Source organism: Athene noctua, chromosome 22 (assembly GCF_965140245.1).
Source record: "Athene noctua chromosome 22, bAthNoc1.hap1.1, whole genome shotgun sequence".
In the NCBI taxonomy this organism is placed as follows: Eukaryota; Metazoa; Chordata; class Aves; order Strigiformes; family Strigidae; genus Athene; species Athene noctua.
In genome coordinates, this window is record NC_134058.1 from 556,139 (window position 1) to 571,790 (window position 15,652).

Below are 15,652 nucleotides of genomic sequence, written 5' to 3' on the forward strand. Positions count from 1 at the left end.
GGGGACAGAGCTGGAGAGGAGCTGAGGGGCTGTGTGGCACTGTTCCCTGTTAAAGAGTTAAAGCTTTAACTTAATCCAGGCCTAATTATCCCCATCTGGCTGGGTCTGGCTGTGAAGGAAGGACTTGGCCGGCAACCTGGCCTGAACAGTGGCTAAAATAAATACAGGGGCCGTCGTGCAGCCGGGGGGAAAATCCCAGGCGGGGTGAGGCAGGAGTTCAAGTGGCGGGGAGCTGGTGGAAGGTGAGACGGGCGAGCGGTGAAACCCCCCCGGGGCCGAGCATCCCCCTGCGCGCTGTCACGGGCCCCAGCGTCCGCTTCACCCAGCCCAGGGTGCCGGACCCGGCGCTGCCTGGGCGAGGGTCCCCCTCGGAACCGGGGGGACGAGTGAGTCGCCCCTGTGCGCCTGCGCCCGGCCTCCCGTGTCCCGTTTCGGAGCTTTCTGCGGGGGATTAAGCTGCCAGTGCCTGGAGGTGGATGCTGTGGCCCCGGGAAGGGGGGGGTCACAGCAAAGGGGGGGTCACAGCAAAGGCTCCAGGCCCTGAGGGGGGGCGGGGAGCAGCAGCGGGGGGGCTGGGGGCTTTGGAGTGTGACCCTCGGCATAGCACCCCGCGGGCAAGGGCACTCGGTACCACCATCGGTAGGAAACGGGTTACTTCACGCCTAAAGCATCGGGGATGTGCTAAATAAAGCAGGATTGTTTATTTTTAAGACTTAAGCATCTGTTAACTGTGGAGCAACTCTTTTCATCTCTGGCTCCCTTTTCTGGCAAAGGGCTCCCAGAAGCAGCAAAAACGCGGGGAGCAGGGTGGCGCCTTCGGGCGAGGATGCTGTTGAGGAGTTTGGGGGCCGGATGGTCTCGGCCCGGCTGATCGCCCCGCGCAGTGTTTTTTGTTTTTTTCCCCGTTTAGGGAGAGTTCTGCGTGGGGCAGGACGGTGCTGTCCTTCGCTGCCTCTGCGGGTTTTAAGCCCTATCTGGTGCTTTCCCAGTTGCGTGGCTTTAGCCGGGGGGGAAAACCCCCCTAAAGGCCCATGGTTTTCCCTGTGCGTGCCCCTGGGTGCGGGGGTGCAGCCGGGGCTCGGGGCGGCGCATTCCTGCCCCCCCCCCAAGCCACCCGACGGCAGAGCCGCCGAACAGCCCCCCTCTTCATGCCGATTATTTTAATCACAAGCGCGTCTTGTCTCCGCGGCCGAATGTCTTTCATAGACGGCGGAAAGTGAAATTTGTGCAATGTCTGTGGGAGGCTGAAGAAAGGCCCTTTGTGTGCCCCCCGCGCGGGCGCTGGGCAGCCTCCAGCGGCACCCTCCGCCGCCCCGCGGCTCCCGGCGGCCGGCCTCAATGCGCCGCTTGTCCCCAGACCGGGAGCCGCTCTTAAAGCCGGGGCCGGGCTCCCCCGGTTAGTCCCACCGGCGGCCCCGGCGGGGCGGGCAGGGCTCGGGGGGCCCCCGGCCGCACCCCAGGATGTTTCTGTACTGGAGGAAGCGGGGCGCCTACGAGCTGGAGGCTTTGCCCGCCGGGCTGGCGGGGCTGGAGTACGGGGCGGTGGAGCGCTTCTCCTGGAGCTCCAGCCTGGACATCAGCGAGGAGCTCGGGGGTAGGTGGCCGGGGGGGCGCGGGGGGCCGCGCTTGGCCCACAACCGCCGGCCCTGGCAGCGAGGGTGAGGGGCCGGGAGAGGCTCTGGCCGGGGCGGGGAGGCCGCCGGGAGGCTGCAGGTGCAGACCTCATCGCTCGGGCTCGGGCGGGGAGCGGCGAGCTGCTGCGGCGAGCGCCGGGGCGAGGCCCGTCCGGTTGTGAACTCGCTGGGCATCGCCGGGATCCCCGGGCGCCGTGACACGGCCGGCGGCGCTGCTGGCTGGGGAGAGGAGCCGGTGGGGACGGGGTTCCTCCTCCAGCCCCCCAGGTGTTTGGTGGGGAGTCGCCCACCCTCCTGCCTCTGACAGAAACTGGGGCTCCCTCTGCGCGCCCCCCCCGCGCACCTCCGGCCCTGGCGGGTGCGTGACCCGCTGCCAGGTCAGCGCTTGGCTCTGGCCGTGCCGGCGGCTGCGCCGCGGGGCTGGTCCCCAGCACCACCGGCTGCCCTGGCCAGCCTCGAGTTTTTGGTGAGTTTGGAAAACTTTCCCTTGGGTGCACGAAAGAATTTCTGATTTGTTTCCGTTATTATTCCCGATAGGTCAAGTGAAACGGCGGCGGCGGGGGGCCGGCCCCGGGGACAGAGCCCTCATTGTGCTCCCGCCGCAGGGGCAGCGCGGCCGCCCCGGCTCCCAGCTCTCTCCCGGGGGGCAGCGAGCCCAGCCCTGCCCGCCCGCTCCTGCCTGCGCCCGGGATCGCCTCCGGGCTGGGAGCTGGCACAGCCGGCACTGGCCAGGACTGACTCCCCCTCTCTGAGCAGAAGCAGCAGCTTTTTCAGCGCTGCCCCAAAAGTCATTTTTTCCTGTAGACTGAGTCTAACCCTGGCCTTGGCCGCGGTCCCGCTCGGATGCTGTTTTTATTGGCGGGAGGGATGTGGGAGAGGGGAGCGGCGGGGGAAGCCCCTGTGCCGCCTGCCCTCACCGCATCCCCGCGTCGCCCCGTGCCCAGCGGGGCAGCTCACACCGCAGCATCCCCGCCCGCGGGAGGGTGTTCCCGCTGAGCCTTTGCTGCCCAGAGTCTGTTATTTTTAAATGATTAGACGCGACACATAACAAAAGCCTTCAAAATAGGATTTGTCCTCAAGGCCGATTTAACTGTCAAAGCTTAAAGTGGCTCCTAAGCCCCGCTGGGGGCTGGCAGGCGGCAGCTTTCACATTCCTGCTGCAGCCCTGGTCGGCGCCGGCCCGGGGACCTGCGGCAGGTCCGTGCCCCGATCCTGCGCCTCGGGGTGCCGGGTCCTGACGCTGCGGGAGGGACAGACCTTCCCCCGGCGGGGACGCAGCGCTGGCTCTCGGGCACGGGGCTTCACCCCCCTGGACGGGCTGTGGGGCAGGCAGGAGCAGGCAGGCCCAGCCTCAGCTGAGCCCGGGGGCTTTGCCAAGCTCTTCATCCCGGGGTTTGCTGTGCGGGAGCCTCGGCGCAGCCCCCCGGCACTGACCCGCTCTCTCCCGCAGCCGAGCCGTGCCCACTGGAGGAGACGCTGCCGCGCTGCCAGCACCCCGACTGCACCGGCGAGAGGAGCGCGGCCAAGGTGGGTCCTGGGGGCGGTGCTGGTCGCGCAGGTGAGAAGGGGCAGCGAGCGGCTCGGCCCGACCTGCTGCTCCCTGAAGCCCCCTGGCATGGCCAGTGGCCCCCTGCCAGCCGTGTCCCTCCGGCCCGCACTGGGCACCTGTTCCCCGGTGGCGTCACGGTCCCCTTGGTGTGGCACGGCACGGCGGCGGCTTGCCTGCTTCCCTTAGCTGGGGTGACTCGGGGTAATCTGCTCCTGCTACCCCCTGGCTCGTTAACTCGACGCCAGAGCAGATTTCAGGTCAGTTCTCTTGCCCCAGCTGGATCCACACCCCAGCTCCCAGCCAGTCCCCGGGGTTCCTGCGCTGGGCCACGGCAGGACTGGTCACCCCCCGGCCATATTGCTGCCAGAGACCCTCGATGGCACCCAGCAGGGGTGGGGGGTCCTGGCTCGCGCTGCCGCGGCACGGAGCTGTGTCATGTCCCCCTTCCCTTCGTGGGGCAGCTGCCGAGAGCGACACTGCCGCGCGCCAGGAGCGTGGTGGGGCCGGGAGCTGATCCCTGGGATGGGCAGAGGGGTTTGGGCATCCTGCCCTGCCCCTCCCGGCCACGAGCCCAGGGCTGAGCCACCAGCATGGGGTGGATGGGCTGCTGAGGGTCCTGGGGGGGGCCACCGAGTGAGCGCCGTCTGTGGTCAGTGTCCGGAGCCCGTGGCCACGCTCCCCATCTCGCAGGTGCCACGATAGCCACGACGGTGCTGGGCTGGGGCCGGGGGCACGGGGCATCCTGGTCAGGGCTGGGGTTTCCTTGTGGCCTGGGGGAGGGTGCTGGTGGGTGCCACGGCAGCGGGTGCTGCGGGGGGACAGGCGGCCCCTCGGGGAGCGCGCGGGTGGCGGGAGCGCGTCAGCTCTGACCTCAGCAGCGCCGGGAGGAAGGAGGGCAGGAAGCGGGGGCGGCTGGAGCTGCACGGGCGCTTCCTCCCCGCAGCGGCACGGTGCGCGACGGCAAGCCCGGGCCCGGCTCGCTCCTCCCCGGCAGCCCCCCGTGCCCTTCCTCACGTGGGGCGGCGGTGGGCATCCCACAGGGGCACGGGGACATGCTGGCGGTGCAGCAGGGCGCGCTGGCCGGTGGCACCGTGGTCCCTGGGCCCGCTGGAGCCCCCGGCGAGGGGGTCAGGGGCTGTGCACCACGCTGGGGGCCCGATGAGGGGGGTTAAAAATAACCCGCTGTGAACGCCCGGCGGGGCTGGGGCCGCGGCCGCGGCCGGCACACAATCGGAGGAAACGCACCGGCTTCGAGCATTGTTTGGTCACAGACACTCGCTTCCTCCGTCCTGCCGCAGCGGCGCTGCCCGCGCCAGCACAAAGGGGCCGCGGCGCGGGAGGGCGGCTCCCCGGCACCCGCTGAGGTGCGGGTGGCACCGGCGCAGGTGGCTGCCCCCGTCTCCCCCTCCGCGCCGAGGCACGTGCAGCCCTCCTGGGGTCCCCGCTCGGTGCGGCGGCGCGGGGAGAGGGGGATCGGCAGCGCAGCCCCCGCTGCCTCGTGGCCGTATCCTGCTCGCGCTGCTTTCCCCACGCTGCCCGTGAGCAGTTCGGGATGGGAAGGGGGGACCCCACCGCTCGCGGGGCTGCCCGTCCTCTAGCCGGCGGCCCCCCCAGCCCCTGCCTGGCTGACACGTGCACCCACAGATATGCCACCCCGCGGAGTGCCGGCAGCTGAACCGCAGCGGCCCCCTCGGCCTGCCTGAGCTCTGCGACGGCCGCCTCCATGGCGCCATGCGCTTCGACGGCCACATCCGCCTCGACCTGCCCGCGCAAGGTGAGCCGGGCCGGGTGCGGCCGGTGCCGCTGCTCCCACCGGATCGCGGTGGCGGGAGGCGCCGGGGGCCGGCGCGGTGCGGGGTGGGAACGAGCTGCGGCCAGAGGTCCCGGCACAGCCCAGCTCGATGCCCGTTTGCAGGCGCCATCCTGGCCCGCAACATGTCGACGCGCTCGTGCCCCCCACGCACCAGCCCAGCCTCCGACGTGGAGGAGGAAGAAGAGGAGGGACCAGCTGATAGCAGAGGGTGAGCCCCCGGCCCAGCGTGTCCCCTCTGCATCCCCGGCGTCCCCGTCACCGTGCCCTGTGCCCGCAGGGAGCGGAGGAGCTCAGCGCTGAAGCTGCCCAAGAAGAAGGCTCGTCGCCGGCACACAGACGTAAGGCACCGGCCCCTCTCCCCGGGGCGGCGGCGTGGCCCCGGCGGGCGGCAGGGACCCCGGGTGAGCAGCTGCTGCCTCCCGCAGGACCCCAGCCAGGAATGCTTCACCCTGAAGTTCGACCTCAGCGTCGACATCGAGGCAGAGATCGTGCCAGCTGCGAAGAAGAAGTCCCTGGGGTGAGTCTGCTGGGGGCGGCTGCGGGGACAGATGCGGGGACAGACACAGGGACAGACGTGGGGCTCGTGTCCCCACAGGGAGGTGCTGCTGCCGGTCTTCGAGAGGAAGGCGATCGAGCTGGGCAAGGTGGACGTCTACCTGGACCAGTCCCACACGCCGCTGTCCCTCCAGTTCGAGGCGTACCGCTTCGGGGGGCACTACCTGCGCGTGAAAGGTGCGGCGGGGGCTCGGCGGGGGGCTGGGCTGCCCCGGGGCTCCCGGGGGACTCTGACCACCCGGTGCTCCCACAGCCAAGCCCGGGGACGAGCTGAAGGTGGAGCAGGCGGCGCGGGATGCCAGGTCAGCCAGCCTGCCCATCCTGCACCCCGCCGGCGCTGCCGCGCTCCTCGGGCCGGCGGCAGAGCCCGTGCCAGGACGCCGGGAGGGTGCCGACAGCCTGGTGAGTGCCAGCCCTGGGGGGGAGGAATTGGGGAAGGGGTGGCAGGGATACCCCATGGCCATCCTTGCTGGGAAGGTGGGCAGGAGCACGGGGTCTCCTGGATTCTGCTGGTGGTGTGGGCTCAAGACCCCCTGGAGCCCCCAAGAGCCAGTTTGGCTCCTGGCTGTGCCATGGCAGCAGTGCACAGGCAGCGCCCTGTGCCAGGCATGGCAGCTCAGCTGGTGGCCCTGGCCCTGCGGCCGTGCCACGTACGGGCTGGCACCGGAACAACGTCAAACAGGAGCCCCGGGGGCCCTGGCAGTGGCAGCCGCTCAGTGACACCCTGGCCCTGGTGCTCGCCCTGGCCACGGGCCCTCCCCTCCCCACGCCGTGGCGCCTGGCAGCTGCGGGGCGCAGCTCGGTCCTGCCCCGTGGACCCTGGCCTCAGATAAGGCGTGGGGCCGGGCCGGAGCAGGCTGCCACGCTCACGGGAAGCGGCTCGGGGAGGGCCGGTGAGGGGGACGCGGTGTTTGGCCTCGTGCTGGCAGCCCCGGAGGGTGGCAAGCTGGCTGCGTGGCCAGGGCTGGTGGCCACCCGCGTCCAGCACTACGACGCCTGGCTGCAGGACCGGCATGGCCCCGGTGGGGTGAGGGGGCCAGTGGGCAACCAACCGCCCCTGCGGGGGTCTCGGCCCCAACCGCCTTCCCGGGGGCAGGCGGGAGCCGCGCCACGCCGGGGCGATGGGGCTGCCAACGGCCGGGGTGCCGGGGGAAGCGGCGGGGCGGTGAGTAACGAGGACGGTGCCTGCGGTGGCCGTCCCGGCCTGGGGCTGGGGCCGTGGCAGGGCATGGGGCCGTGCCGGGGGCGGTGGTGGCACCGTGCCACGTCCTGTGGGGAGCTCCAGCCCTGCTGCCCTTCGTGCCGGGGCGAGGAGACGGCAGCGGCCGCGGCCCGGGGGCGTGCGGGGAGGCAGCCGGTGCGGCGGTGCCCGGGACAGCAGGACCGCTTGGCCGTGGCCCAGCTCTCACGGCCGGCCGGGGGGCTTTGATCTCCGCCGGTGAATTGTTCGGCTCTGGTTAGCTTATCTGGCCGGGAGGGAAATTAGGTTTTCGACGCTGGCCCCACCTCCTTTTGTTTCGGAGGAGCCCGGCCGCAGCCTGCCTGGCTCCAGCTCCGTCGTCCGAGCTGGGAGTGCGGCCGGCGGGTGCTGGGCCGGGGTGCTGCGCCCCGCGGAATGCCCTGAGCCCCCCGCGCTGCCGCAGCCACTTGCCCACGGCCGGCCGGGCCGGGTCAGGCAGCCCCCGGGGCCCCGTGCCCGCGGGATGCAAGGTAGGCAGGTCAGTGCGGGCAGGGGAGTGTGGCCGGGGGACCCCGCTGCCCGGGGGTGCCGTATGGGTGGGTGTCTGTCTGTCCGTCTGTCCCACGGGTGCTCGACATCCGCCCCGCTGTAGCCTCGTGCTGCGTCGTGGCCACATGGTGCCGGGCGCTGACCCCGGGGCACCGGCTGTCCCCGCTGCAGGCCCCGGGCCGGCGGCGGAAGAACATGACGGAGCTCCTGGGGGACTCGGGCACCCCCAGCCCTGAGCCAGCCCCGCACGGCGGCAGCTCCGGGCCAGCCAACGGCACCGACACCTGGAAGAACCGCGCCGCCAGCCGCTTCAGCGGCTTCTTCGGCTCCGGCACCGGCGCCGGCTCCTTCGGGCGGGTAGGTGGGACACGGGAGGGGGAGCAGGAGCTGCCCACGCCTGGGATGGGGAGCTGGGATGGGTCCCCCTGCGCTCAACCCCCATCCCAGCTCCACGGGCAGGGCAAGGGGGGTCTGCGGCCCATCCCCGCCGGGCCTCCCGCCCAGCCGCTCTGCCCCTCCGCTTTCGGCCAGGAGACGGAGAAGCTGGAGCAGCTGGCGAGCCGGCTGCACGCCTACGGCACCTTCGGGCTGCCCAAGCTGCCGCCCCAGCTCCGCTTCGACCGCGACTCCTGGGAGGAGGACGGGGACGAGGCCGGGCTGGCGCTGGAGGACAGCTGGCAGCAGATCATCCGGGGCGCAGAGGTAGGGCTGGGGGGCCGGGGGGCCGCGGCAGCTCTGCCCAGCCGCCGGCGGGCCGCTGACACCGGGCCCGGCAGGCCCTGTCGCGCCGGCAGTGCCACCAGCAGGAAGCCATCTGGGAGCTGCTGCACACCGAGGCCACCTACATCCGCAAGCTCAGAGTCATCACGGACGTGAGTGCCGGCGGCAGCCGCGGCGGGGGGCCGGGGGCCGTGGCTGTGCCCCACCGGCTCCCCGCTCTGTCCCTGCAGCTCTTCCTCTGCTGCCTGCTGAACCTGCAGGAGTCGGGGCTGCTCTGCGAGGTGAGCGGCGAGGGGGGCTGCGGGGGGCCGGGGACCCCCGGGCTCGGGGCCAGGTGCGGTCCCCACGCAGCTGCCGGCCTCGTCCCCGCAGGTGGACGCCGAGCGGCTCTTCGGCAACATCGGGGAGATCATCCGGCTGCACCGCGAGCTGTGGCGCGGCGTCATGGCCCCGGTGCTGGCCAAGGCGCGACGGACCGGGGCGCCGCTCGACCCCGTCGACTTCCTCGACAGCTTCAAGATGGTGAGTGGGGACGCTGCGCCGCGGCGGGGGGGCCGTGCCGTGGCCTGCGGTGACCCCCCTGCGCCCCCCAGTTCGGGTCCCTCTTCAAGCCCTACGTGCGGTACTGCATGGAGGAGGAGGGCTGCATGGAGTACATGCGGGCGCTGCTGCGGGACAGCGAGCTCTTCCGCGCCTACGTGACGGTAAGGGGAGGGGCCGGGGCCGGGCCCGGGCCGGGGCCAGGGCCGGTGCCGATGCCTGCGTGCCGCAGTGGGCCGAGAAGCACGAGCAGTGCAGCCGCCTGAAGCTGAGCGACATGCTGGTGAAGCCCCACCAGCGCCTCACCAAGTACCCGCTGCTCCTCAAGTCCGTGCTGAAGAAGACGGACGACCCGCGCGCCCGCGACGCCGTCACCGCCATGGTAAGGGGCCGGGGGGCACCGGGGCGCAGCGTGGGGCGACCCCCCCACCCCAGCCCGGCCCTGGAACCCACCGCCACCCCCGCCACAGATCGGCTCCGTGGAGCGCTTCATCAACGACGTCAACTCGCGGATGCGGCAGCGGCAGGAGCGGCAGCGCCTGGCCGCCATCCTCGGCCGCATCGACGCCTACGAGGTCGTGGAGGGCAGCACCGACGAGGTGGACAAGGTAGGCTGGGCACGGCGGAGCTGCCGTGCCACGTCTCGCCCTACCGCGCCGTGCCGTGCCACGTCGTGTCACCCTGTGGCGTGCCAAGCCCCCCGCCCCATGCCGTGCCGGCGCTGACGCCGGGGGCTCCCGGCAGCTGCTGAAGGAGTTCCTGCGGCTGGACCTGACGGCCCCCATCCCCGGCACCTCCTCCGAGGACACCCGGCAGCTCCTGCTCGAGGGCAGCCTGCGGATGCGGGAAGGTAAAGACAGCAAGGTGAGGACCGCGGGGGACGGGGAGCCTCGGCCCCGGCCCCTGCCCGCCCGCCCCCACCCGCCACGCTGCCCAGTGCCCACGGCCCTGCTCTCCCCCCACAGATGGACGTCTACTGCTTCCTCTTCACCGACCTCTTCCTCATCACCAAGCCCCTCAAGAAGGCTGAGCGCACCAAGGTGGTCCGGCAGCCCTTGCTGGTGGACAAGGTCGTCTGCCGGGAGCTCAGGGACCCGGGTGAGCGATGTGGGGGGCGCTGGGGGCCGTAGGGGGGTCCCCGCAGGCTGCTGACAGCCCCTGCCCACAGGCTCCTTCCTCCTCATCTACCTGAACGAGCTGGGCAGCGCCGTGGCCGCCTACACCTTCCAGGCCAGCGGGCAGTCGCTGTGCCGCAGCTGGGTCGAGGCGGTGCGCAACGCCCAGGTGAGGGGTGCGGCGGGCGGGCGGGGGCCCTGCGGCCCCCCCTGGGCCTCTCTGATGCCTCCCCATGCCCAGAACCTGCTGCAGCGGCTGCGGCAGCGCCGGCGCCTGGAGGAGGAGGAGGAGGAGGATGAGGAAGAGGAGGAGGATGGTGAGAGCGGTGCCTCGGCCGCCAGCTCGCCCACCGTCCTGCGTCGCAGCAGCGCCAGCCCGGACTCGCAGCGGTGGTAGGCAGCGGGAGGGGGGGCCCCACGCACCCCCGGCCCGGCGCAGCCCCCTCCTCACCCCGCTGCCCCCGCAGCCCCTCCGACGGCTCCACCGAGACCCTCGCCGTGGTGGCGGCGGATGGCGGCGACGAGCTTTCCTCCCCGGACTGGGACGCGGGGCCCTTCGGCTCCACCTCGGACGGCTCCTCCATCAGCACCGGCACCTCCGCCGAGACCCCCACCTCCGCCGAGACCCCCCCTCGGGAGCTGCCCGCGGGCGCCCTGCCCGTCCCCCTGCCCCGCGGCGCGGCTCCCCCGGCCACTGGCTGCCGCTCGTCCTCCATCGACAGCGCCTACGGCACCCTCTCGCCCGTCTCCCTGCGGGACTTCAGCCGGCAGCCCGAGGGGGCGGCCGGGGAGGGGCGGGAGCCCCCCGCGGCCCCCCGGGCCCCCTCTCCCCGCCTGCGCCGCCGGACGCCCGTGCAGCTCCTGCCCTGCCCGGCCAGGGTCCTCAAGTCAAAGTCGGAGGCCAGCCTGCCCCAGCTCCTGCCCCCCGGCCCCCCGGCCCCCCTCAGCCAGAGCCGCAGCCTCTCCGACCTCTGCGCTGGCCCCCCCCGGACTAGCCCGGCCCCCGGCCCCCCGGCTGCCCCCGCCAGCAGCGGCAGCTCCACCTCGGAGCTCTCGGAGCCGGAGGAGCCGGGGCAGAGCCCGGCGTCGCTCCCAGAGGAGCTCGGTCGCGTCCCCCCGCCCGCTGCCCGCCGGACGCTCTCGGACCCGCAGTCGGCTCGGCACCGCAAGCTGACGCTGGCGCAGCTCTACCGGATCCGGACCACGCTGCTGCTCAACTCCACGCTGACCGCCTCGTAAGGCCCCTCCCGCCCGCCTGCTCCCCGCCGACGCTCCGGCCTGCCCGCGGGACGGGTCCCGGCGCTGAGGGCCGCGTGTCCCCCCGCTCTGTGCCTTGCAGGGAGGTCTGAGAGCCGTCGGGGCGGCGAGGATGGACGCGCGGCCACACCAAGGAGCTGCTCCCGCTGCCGGAGCCGGGCAGAGCGGGCGCTGGGATGCTGCGCCGGCGGGGACACGGATGGGGGTGCAGACCCGTCCCCTCGGCAAGGGCAGGCCCCGGTGTGGCTGCACAGGGCCGCCCGCTTCTCCCCGGAGCGGGGACAGCGCGTGGCCCGTGCCGAACCCTTGTCGGCAGAGATGAGGGTGGTCAGTGGGGGCCCAGCGGCCCTGTGGTGCATCGGGTGGGGGGTCCCGGGGAGGCAGGGGGCTGCAGGGGGCCGTGGGGTGGCTCCCGGGGGCAAGGAAGGGACGACGACGTTGGCGACGGTGAGTGGGGAAGGTGCGGAGGGGGACGCGGCGCTGGCGGCACGGTGCTGCGGGCGGTGCGGGGAGGAGGCTGGGGGTGGTGGCAGGAGGGGACGGGACGGGGCTGGGCTGGGGTGGATGGTGGCCTCAGGGTCTGGCTGGTGGCCCCAGGGTCTGCCCAGGCCAGGGTTTTCCCTTTGGGGTGGGATGGGTGGCAGCACCCCGGGCCGGAGCGTGGGAGCTGCCGGGGGTCGCGGCGGTGGTGGCCGGAGCAGCGGCCGCCATCCCGTGCCGGGCTGCAATAAACCCAGCTGGTGCACGCTCACGCCCGCCTCGCCTCTCCTTCGGCCAGGGCCGAGCCGGGGCGGGCACGTGGCTCGGCGGGGGCTGGAGAGAGCCCCGGGGAGGGGCTCAGCGCCGCACCCCCAGCCCCCCCAGCACCCCTGGCCGCGGTGGGGCCGTGCCAGCGGGAAGGGGAGGGCGGCGGCCGGGCGGCCCGCGGTGAGGCGGCGCAGGTCCCTCCCGCGCCCGACACTCCCGTCATGTGGTTTCGCACCCCCTGGACTCATTTCCAAAAAAGCATTTCCTCCCGCCGCCGTCGGGTGTAAAAGCCTCTGTGGGGAGGGCTGGTGCTCACACGCCATGCGTCGTGTGCTGCCGGCGGCGGCGATGGGATGCCGGGGCACCCTGCCCGGGCGCTGAGCTGCCCCGACACCCCACCGCGCCCACCGCCCCGGTCCCCCCCTGCCCCGGCATGACCCACCCGCATCAGCCACAAGGATGAAGCGCTGCTGCCCGGGGGCGGCTTGGGTGAGTGCAGCGGCACCGGGGTCCGCAGACCCTGGGCACCCATTGCGGGGTGGCACGGAGAGGCTGGAGGAGGGGAGGGGGGGGCTAAGACCAGTGCCAGGTGCATGGAAAATGCCCCCCCCACCCCAGCTGGGGCTGGGGTCTGCCTCGCCAAAGTGCTTGCAGCGTGGCACAGCCACAGCGGGCACAGGCACGGCACAGCCACGATCCGGCCGTGGGAGCTGTGGGCTCAGCCTCGGGGCTGCGGGCAGGGCTCTGCCCCGGGGACGGACTGTGCCGACAGCCTGCGGGCACAGGCCAGTGGTGGTGACTGCCGGGGCCATCCCGGGGCTGGGCAAGTGGCCGCCTCGGCACACGGGTGCCAGGACCGGAGGCCTCGCCGGAGCCGTGTTCCGGGTAGGGGTGGTGCTTGCGCGGCACAGGAAGCCACGGCTCTGCCCGCGGAGCGACGGCACCGACGCCAGCAGCTGCGCTGCCGTGGGGCACCTGCTCCCTGTGCCGGGGAAGGGGGCAGCCGCTCGCTGGCAGGCAGGGCGTGCGGGCAGGGCGGCGGGCAGGGCCCCGCCGTGGGAAGGCCGTGCCTCAGTGGTGACTCAGACGTGCCGCTGGCAGCCAGGGCCGAGGCGGCCGCCCCGATCTGGCAGCGACACTCTGCCGGCGGGGCAGCCTGCGCGCGGTTTCCAGTCCGCCGGTGGCGGCAGGTTTAATAGAAAATGATTCAGCTGCCGTAATCGGGGCCATCGCAGCTGGGAAATCCAGCCCCCAGCGAGGAATCCCCTGGCTCCCTGCCCACGCTGCCGGCGCTGTAGCTCTCCCCAGCCCCCTGCCCTCCCTGGGGGGGGTACCGGCGTGGGCACCCCCTCACCTCCCCCGCTGGGGCTCCCCTGGGTGCAGCGCCCGGTGTCCCGGGGCGGGGACACGGTGACCTAGTTTGGGACACACGTACAAGGCGCGTGATAGCATCAGGGGAGAGCATGAGCCGGGCACGGCTTCCTCTCAGGGAGGAAATCGCCTCCTCTTCGAGGGAGATAAAACCCAGGAAAGTCGAGGCCGGCGGCGTTAACCCTCCCGCGCCCGCTGCAGCATCTCCCCACACCGGCCGTCCTGTGGGCTGGGGCACCGGCACCGCCGGCGGCTCGTGCACCCAACTCCCTCAGCCCTGCCGCCGTGGCGGGGGGCAGGAGGCCCAGCGCCCCGGTTCTGCTGCCCAGCCACCCCCTTTGCAGAGGGCAAGCACCCCAGCATGGCAGGAAGCCGCTTGCTCGGGGATGGGGAAAGCGCGGCCCAGGGGCTGCCACGGGGCATTCCCAGCCCTGGGGCCACACGTCCTGCCCAGCACGGCACCGGGGCGCGGTGCGAGGGCTGCCCGACACGGGTGCGCGGCGCCCCGGCTGCCTGCATCCCTGCCCTCTCCCTGCCCACAGGTGATCCTGGCAGCGCTGTGCCTGGCAGCGAGCGAATCGCAGCCCCCGGGCCGCCGGGACCGTGCCGCGCCTTGGGGGCAGCGTGTCCTGGTGCGGCCGCCCACCCGCCCACGGAGGCACGTCCCCTGCCCCCCCGGCACGACCTGGATGAAGGGGGCTGGCCGGTGCTGCGCCCAGTGTCCCGCAGGTGAGAGCCGGTGCGGCACAGCGCGGCACAGCGGGCCATCGCCCCAGGCGGCCGTGCTCCCTGTCACCCCACTGCCCCCGTAGGGACGTTCCTGCTCACTCCTTGCTCGAGCCACAGCAACGAGAGCGTCTGCGCCGCCTGCCCTGCTGGCACCTTCCGCACCCAGCCCAACACCTTCCCCGAGTGCGAGGCTTGCCACGAGTGCGACCACGACGGTGAGTGGGCGCCGCACCGTGCCGCGTGGTGCCGTGCTGAGCCGTGCAGCGCCGAGCCGCTCACCGCCCGTTTTCTGCAGCTTTCCAGAACGTTCTAAGCAACTGCTCGGCCACCAGCAACGTTGCCTGCGGCTGCAAGCCCGGCCGCTTCCGCGACTGCATCGACGACCACTGCAGCGAATTCTCCTGCCGGCAGTGCCAGCCCTGCACCGGGCGGTTCATCCAGCGGCCCTGTGAGTGCTGCCGGCCTGCGGTGTCCCCCCGCTGCCTGTGCCCCCTGCCTGACGCCTGTCCCCTCCCCAGGCTCCGAGGCGCAGGACACACTCTGCGGCAGCTGCAAACCCGACTTCTACGCCGAGGGTGGCGAGTGCCGGCCGTGCCACACGTAAGCGCTGGCTCTCCCTGTGCCCCCGCCGGGGGCGTGCGCAGGGCCCGTGATGTGGCGCAGCGCGGTGCCCACAGCTCCCCTCTCCTTGCAGGAGCACCCCGGAGACGTGCAGCAAGGAGTGCCAGCGGGCGTGCGGCGGCAGCGGCCGAGGTGCGGGGACGGCAGGGCTGGGGGCGGTGGCGTGGGGGATGCCGCGTGGGCCGGCTGACAGGGACGCTCCGCTCCTCCTTGCAGGCTCGGGGCTGGAGTACGTCCTGCTGGCATTCACCGGGCCGCTCTTCCTGGGCGCCCTCGCCATCTACCGCAAGAGGAAGCGGCTCCGGCACGGTGCCCTGGCAGGCAGCCCCCTCCCTGTGGCACCAGCGGCCACCCCCACAGCCGGGGCTGCGGCCACGCCGTGGTACCAGGTCAGTTCCCAGGCGTGGGACGGTCTGCCCTGGAGCCGGCCGTGCTCCCCTCAGGTGACGGAGCACGTCGCCGGCACGGCAGGGCAGAGCGCTGAGCGCCGGGCCTTGCTGCGGGAGCTGCCCAGCGGCGTGGCGCGGCCGGGCGGCGAGGTGGAGCCCTCCGCCCCCCCGGAGCCCCGCGGCGCCCTGCTGCAGGGCAGCCAGCTCTACGCCGTCATCGACGCGGTGCCGGTGCGGCGCTGGAAGGAGTTCATGCGGGTGCTGGAGCTGCGGGAGGCGGAGATCGAGCTGGTGGAGCTGGAGGTGGCCCACATCCGCGACCAGCAGTACGAGATGCTGAAGCGCTGGTGCCAGCAGACCAGTGCCACGCTCGACCGCGTCTTCGCCGCTCTGGAGCGCATGGAGCTGGCCGGCTGCGCCGAGGCGCTGCGCCGGAGCCTGCCGGCGGGCCCCTGACCCCCCCAGCGCATGGAGGTCCTGGCACCTCCCCGGGCGCCTCGGCCTAGCCGTACCCCTAAGTATTGTTACTTATGCCATGTAGACATTTTATGTCAGTTTTATGCCCCCTACCCCCCTGCCCACCCCCCCTATTTATGTCCCCCTGCTCCCAGGGCCAGGGGGACCCCACACCCTGGCACGCCGGCTGCCCGGCCGCTCGCGGGACGAGCGGGCGCTGAGCCCGCCGCGAACCCATGGGATAGTTCTCGAGGCCGCCCGCTGCCGGGTGCGCCTGCCCCCGCCCCAATAAAGTGGTGAGTTCTCTGTCCGCTGGCCCCTGGCCCTTCTTCCCAGGGCTGCGCCGGCCCAGCTGAGCACCGGGGCCGCTGCGGGTGCCACGGCCACCGCAGGCGATGGAGGGAGGTGGGTGGTGGCGCCGCGTGGT

The 15,652-nt window shown here is 72.6% G+C and overlaps 2 protein-coding genes across 5 annotated transcripts; both read left to right on the forward strand.

Annotated features, from left to right (window-relative positions):
• Positions 1-21: 21 nt before the first annotated feature.
• Positions 22-11,649, forward strand: PLEKHG5 (pleckstrin homology and RhoGEF domain containing G5). 4 transcript variants are annotated; one of them, XM_074924723.1, is made up of 22 exons: positions 1,231-1,594; positions 3,085-3,161; positions 4,828-4,957; positions 5,099-5,204; positions 5,274-5,334; positions 5,422-5,513; positions 5,592-5,728; positions 5,805-5,953; positions 7,452-7,637; positions 7,812-7,982; positions 8,057-8,152; positions 8,231-8,281; positions 8,373-8,522; positions 8,594-8,704; positions 8,773-8,922; positions 9,011-9,148; positions 9,285-9,404; positions 9,506-9,638; positions 9,709-9,824; positions 9,897-10,048; positions 10,123-10,890; positions 10,995-11,649. In XM_074924723.1, the coding sequence occupies exons 1-22, from the start codon at positions 1,462-1,464 to the stop codon at positions 11,002-11,004; spliced, it is 3,237 nt and encodes a 1,078-aa protein (XP_074780824.1). In that variant the 5' UTR covers positions 1,231-1,461; the 3' UTR covers positions 11,005-11,649. The 4 variants fall into 4 exon arrangements, with proteins under 4 accessions (XP_074780825.1, XP_074780823.1, XP_074780824.1 ...); XM_074924724.1 differs by lacking the exon at positions 1,231-1,594 and adding an exon at positions 22-242 and having other exon boundaries at positions 9,709-10,048; XM_074924722.1 differs by having other exon boundaries at positions 1,230-1,594; positions 9,709-10,048.
• Positions 11,650-11,974: 325 nt separating this feature from the next.
• Positions 11,975-15,585, forward strand: TNFRSF25 (TNF receptor superfamily member 25). Its single transcript, XM_074924590.1, has 7 exons — positions 11,975-12,148; positions 13,573-13,759; positions 13,843-13,974; positions 14,055-14,207; positions 14,278-14,359; positions 14,454-14,512; positions 14,597-15,585. The coding sequence occupies exons 1-7, from the start codon at positions 12,119-12,121 to the stop codon at positions 15,223-15,225; spliced, it is 1,272 nt and encodes a 423-aa protein (XP_074780691.1). The 5' UTR covers positions 11,975-12,118; the 3' UTR covers positions 15,226-15,585.
• The last annotated feature ends 67 nt before the right edge of the window (positions 15,586-15,652 follow it).

Excerpts from the sequence above, each read along its gene's own strand:
- TNFRSF25 (XM_074924590.1), top strand. The coding sequence starts at position 12,119 with ATGAAGCGCTGCTGCCCGGGGGCGGCTTGG. Across the intron at positions 13,760-13,842 it reads CTGCGCCCAGTGTCCCGCAG|GGACGTTCCTGCTCACTCCT; the intron begins GTGAGAGCCGGT and ends CTGCCCCCGTAG. Across the intron at positions 14,360-14,453 it reads GAGTGCCGGCCGTGCCACAC|GAGCACCCCGGAGACGTGCA; the intron begins GTAAGCGCTGGC and ends CTCTCCTTGCAG.
- PLEKHG5 (XM_074924722.1), top strand. The coding sequence starts at position 1,462 with ATGTTTCTGTACTGGAGGAAGCGGGGCGCCTACGAGCTGGAGGCTTTG. Across the intron at positions 3,162-4,827 it reads GCGAGAGGAGCGCGGCCAAG|ATATGCCACCCCGCGGAGTG; the intron begins GTGGGTCCTGGG and ends GTGCACCCACAG. Across the intron at positions 7,638-7,811 it reads GCGCCGGCTCCTTCGGGCGG|GAGACGGAGAAGCTGGAGCA; the intron begins GTAGGTGGGACA and ends GCTTTCGGCCAG.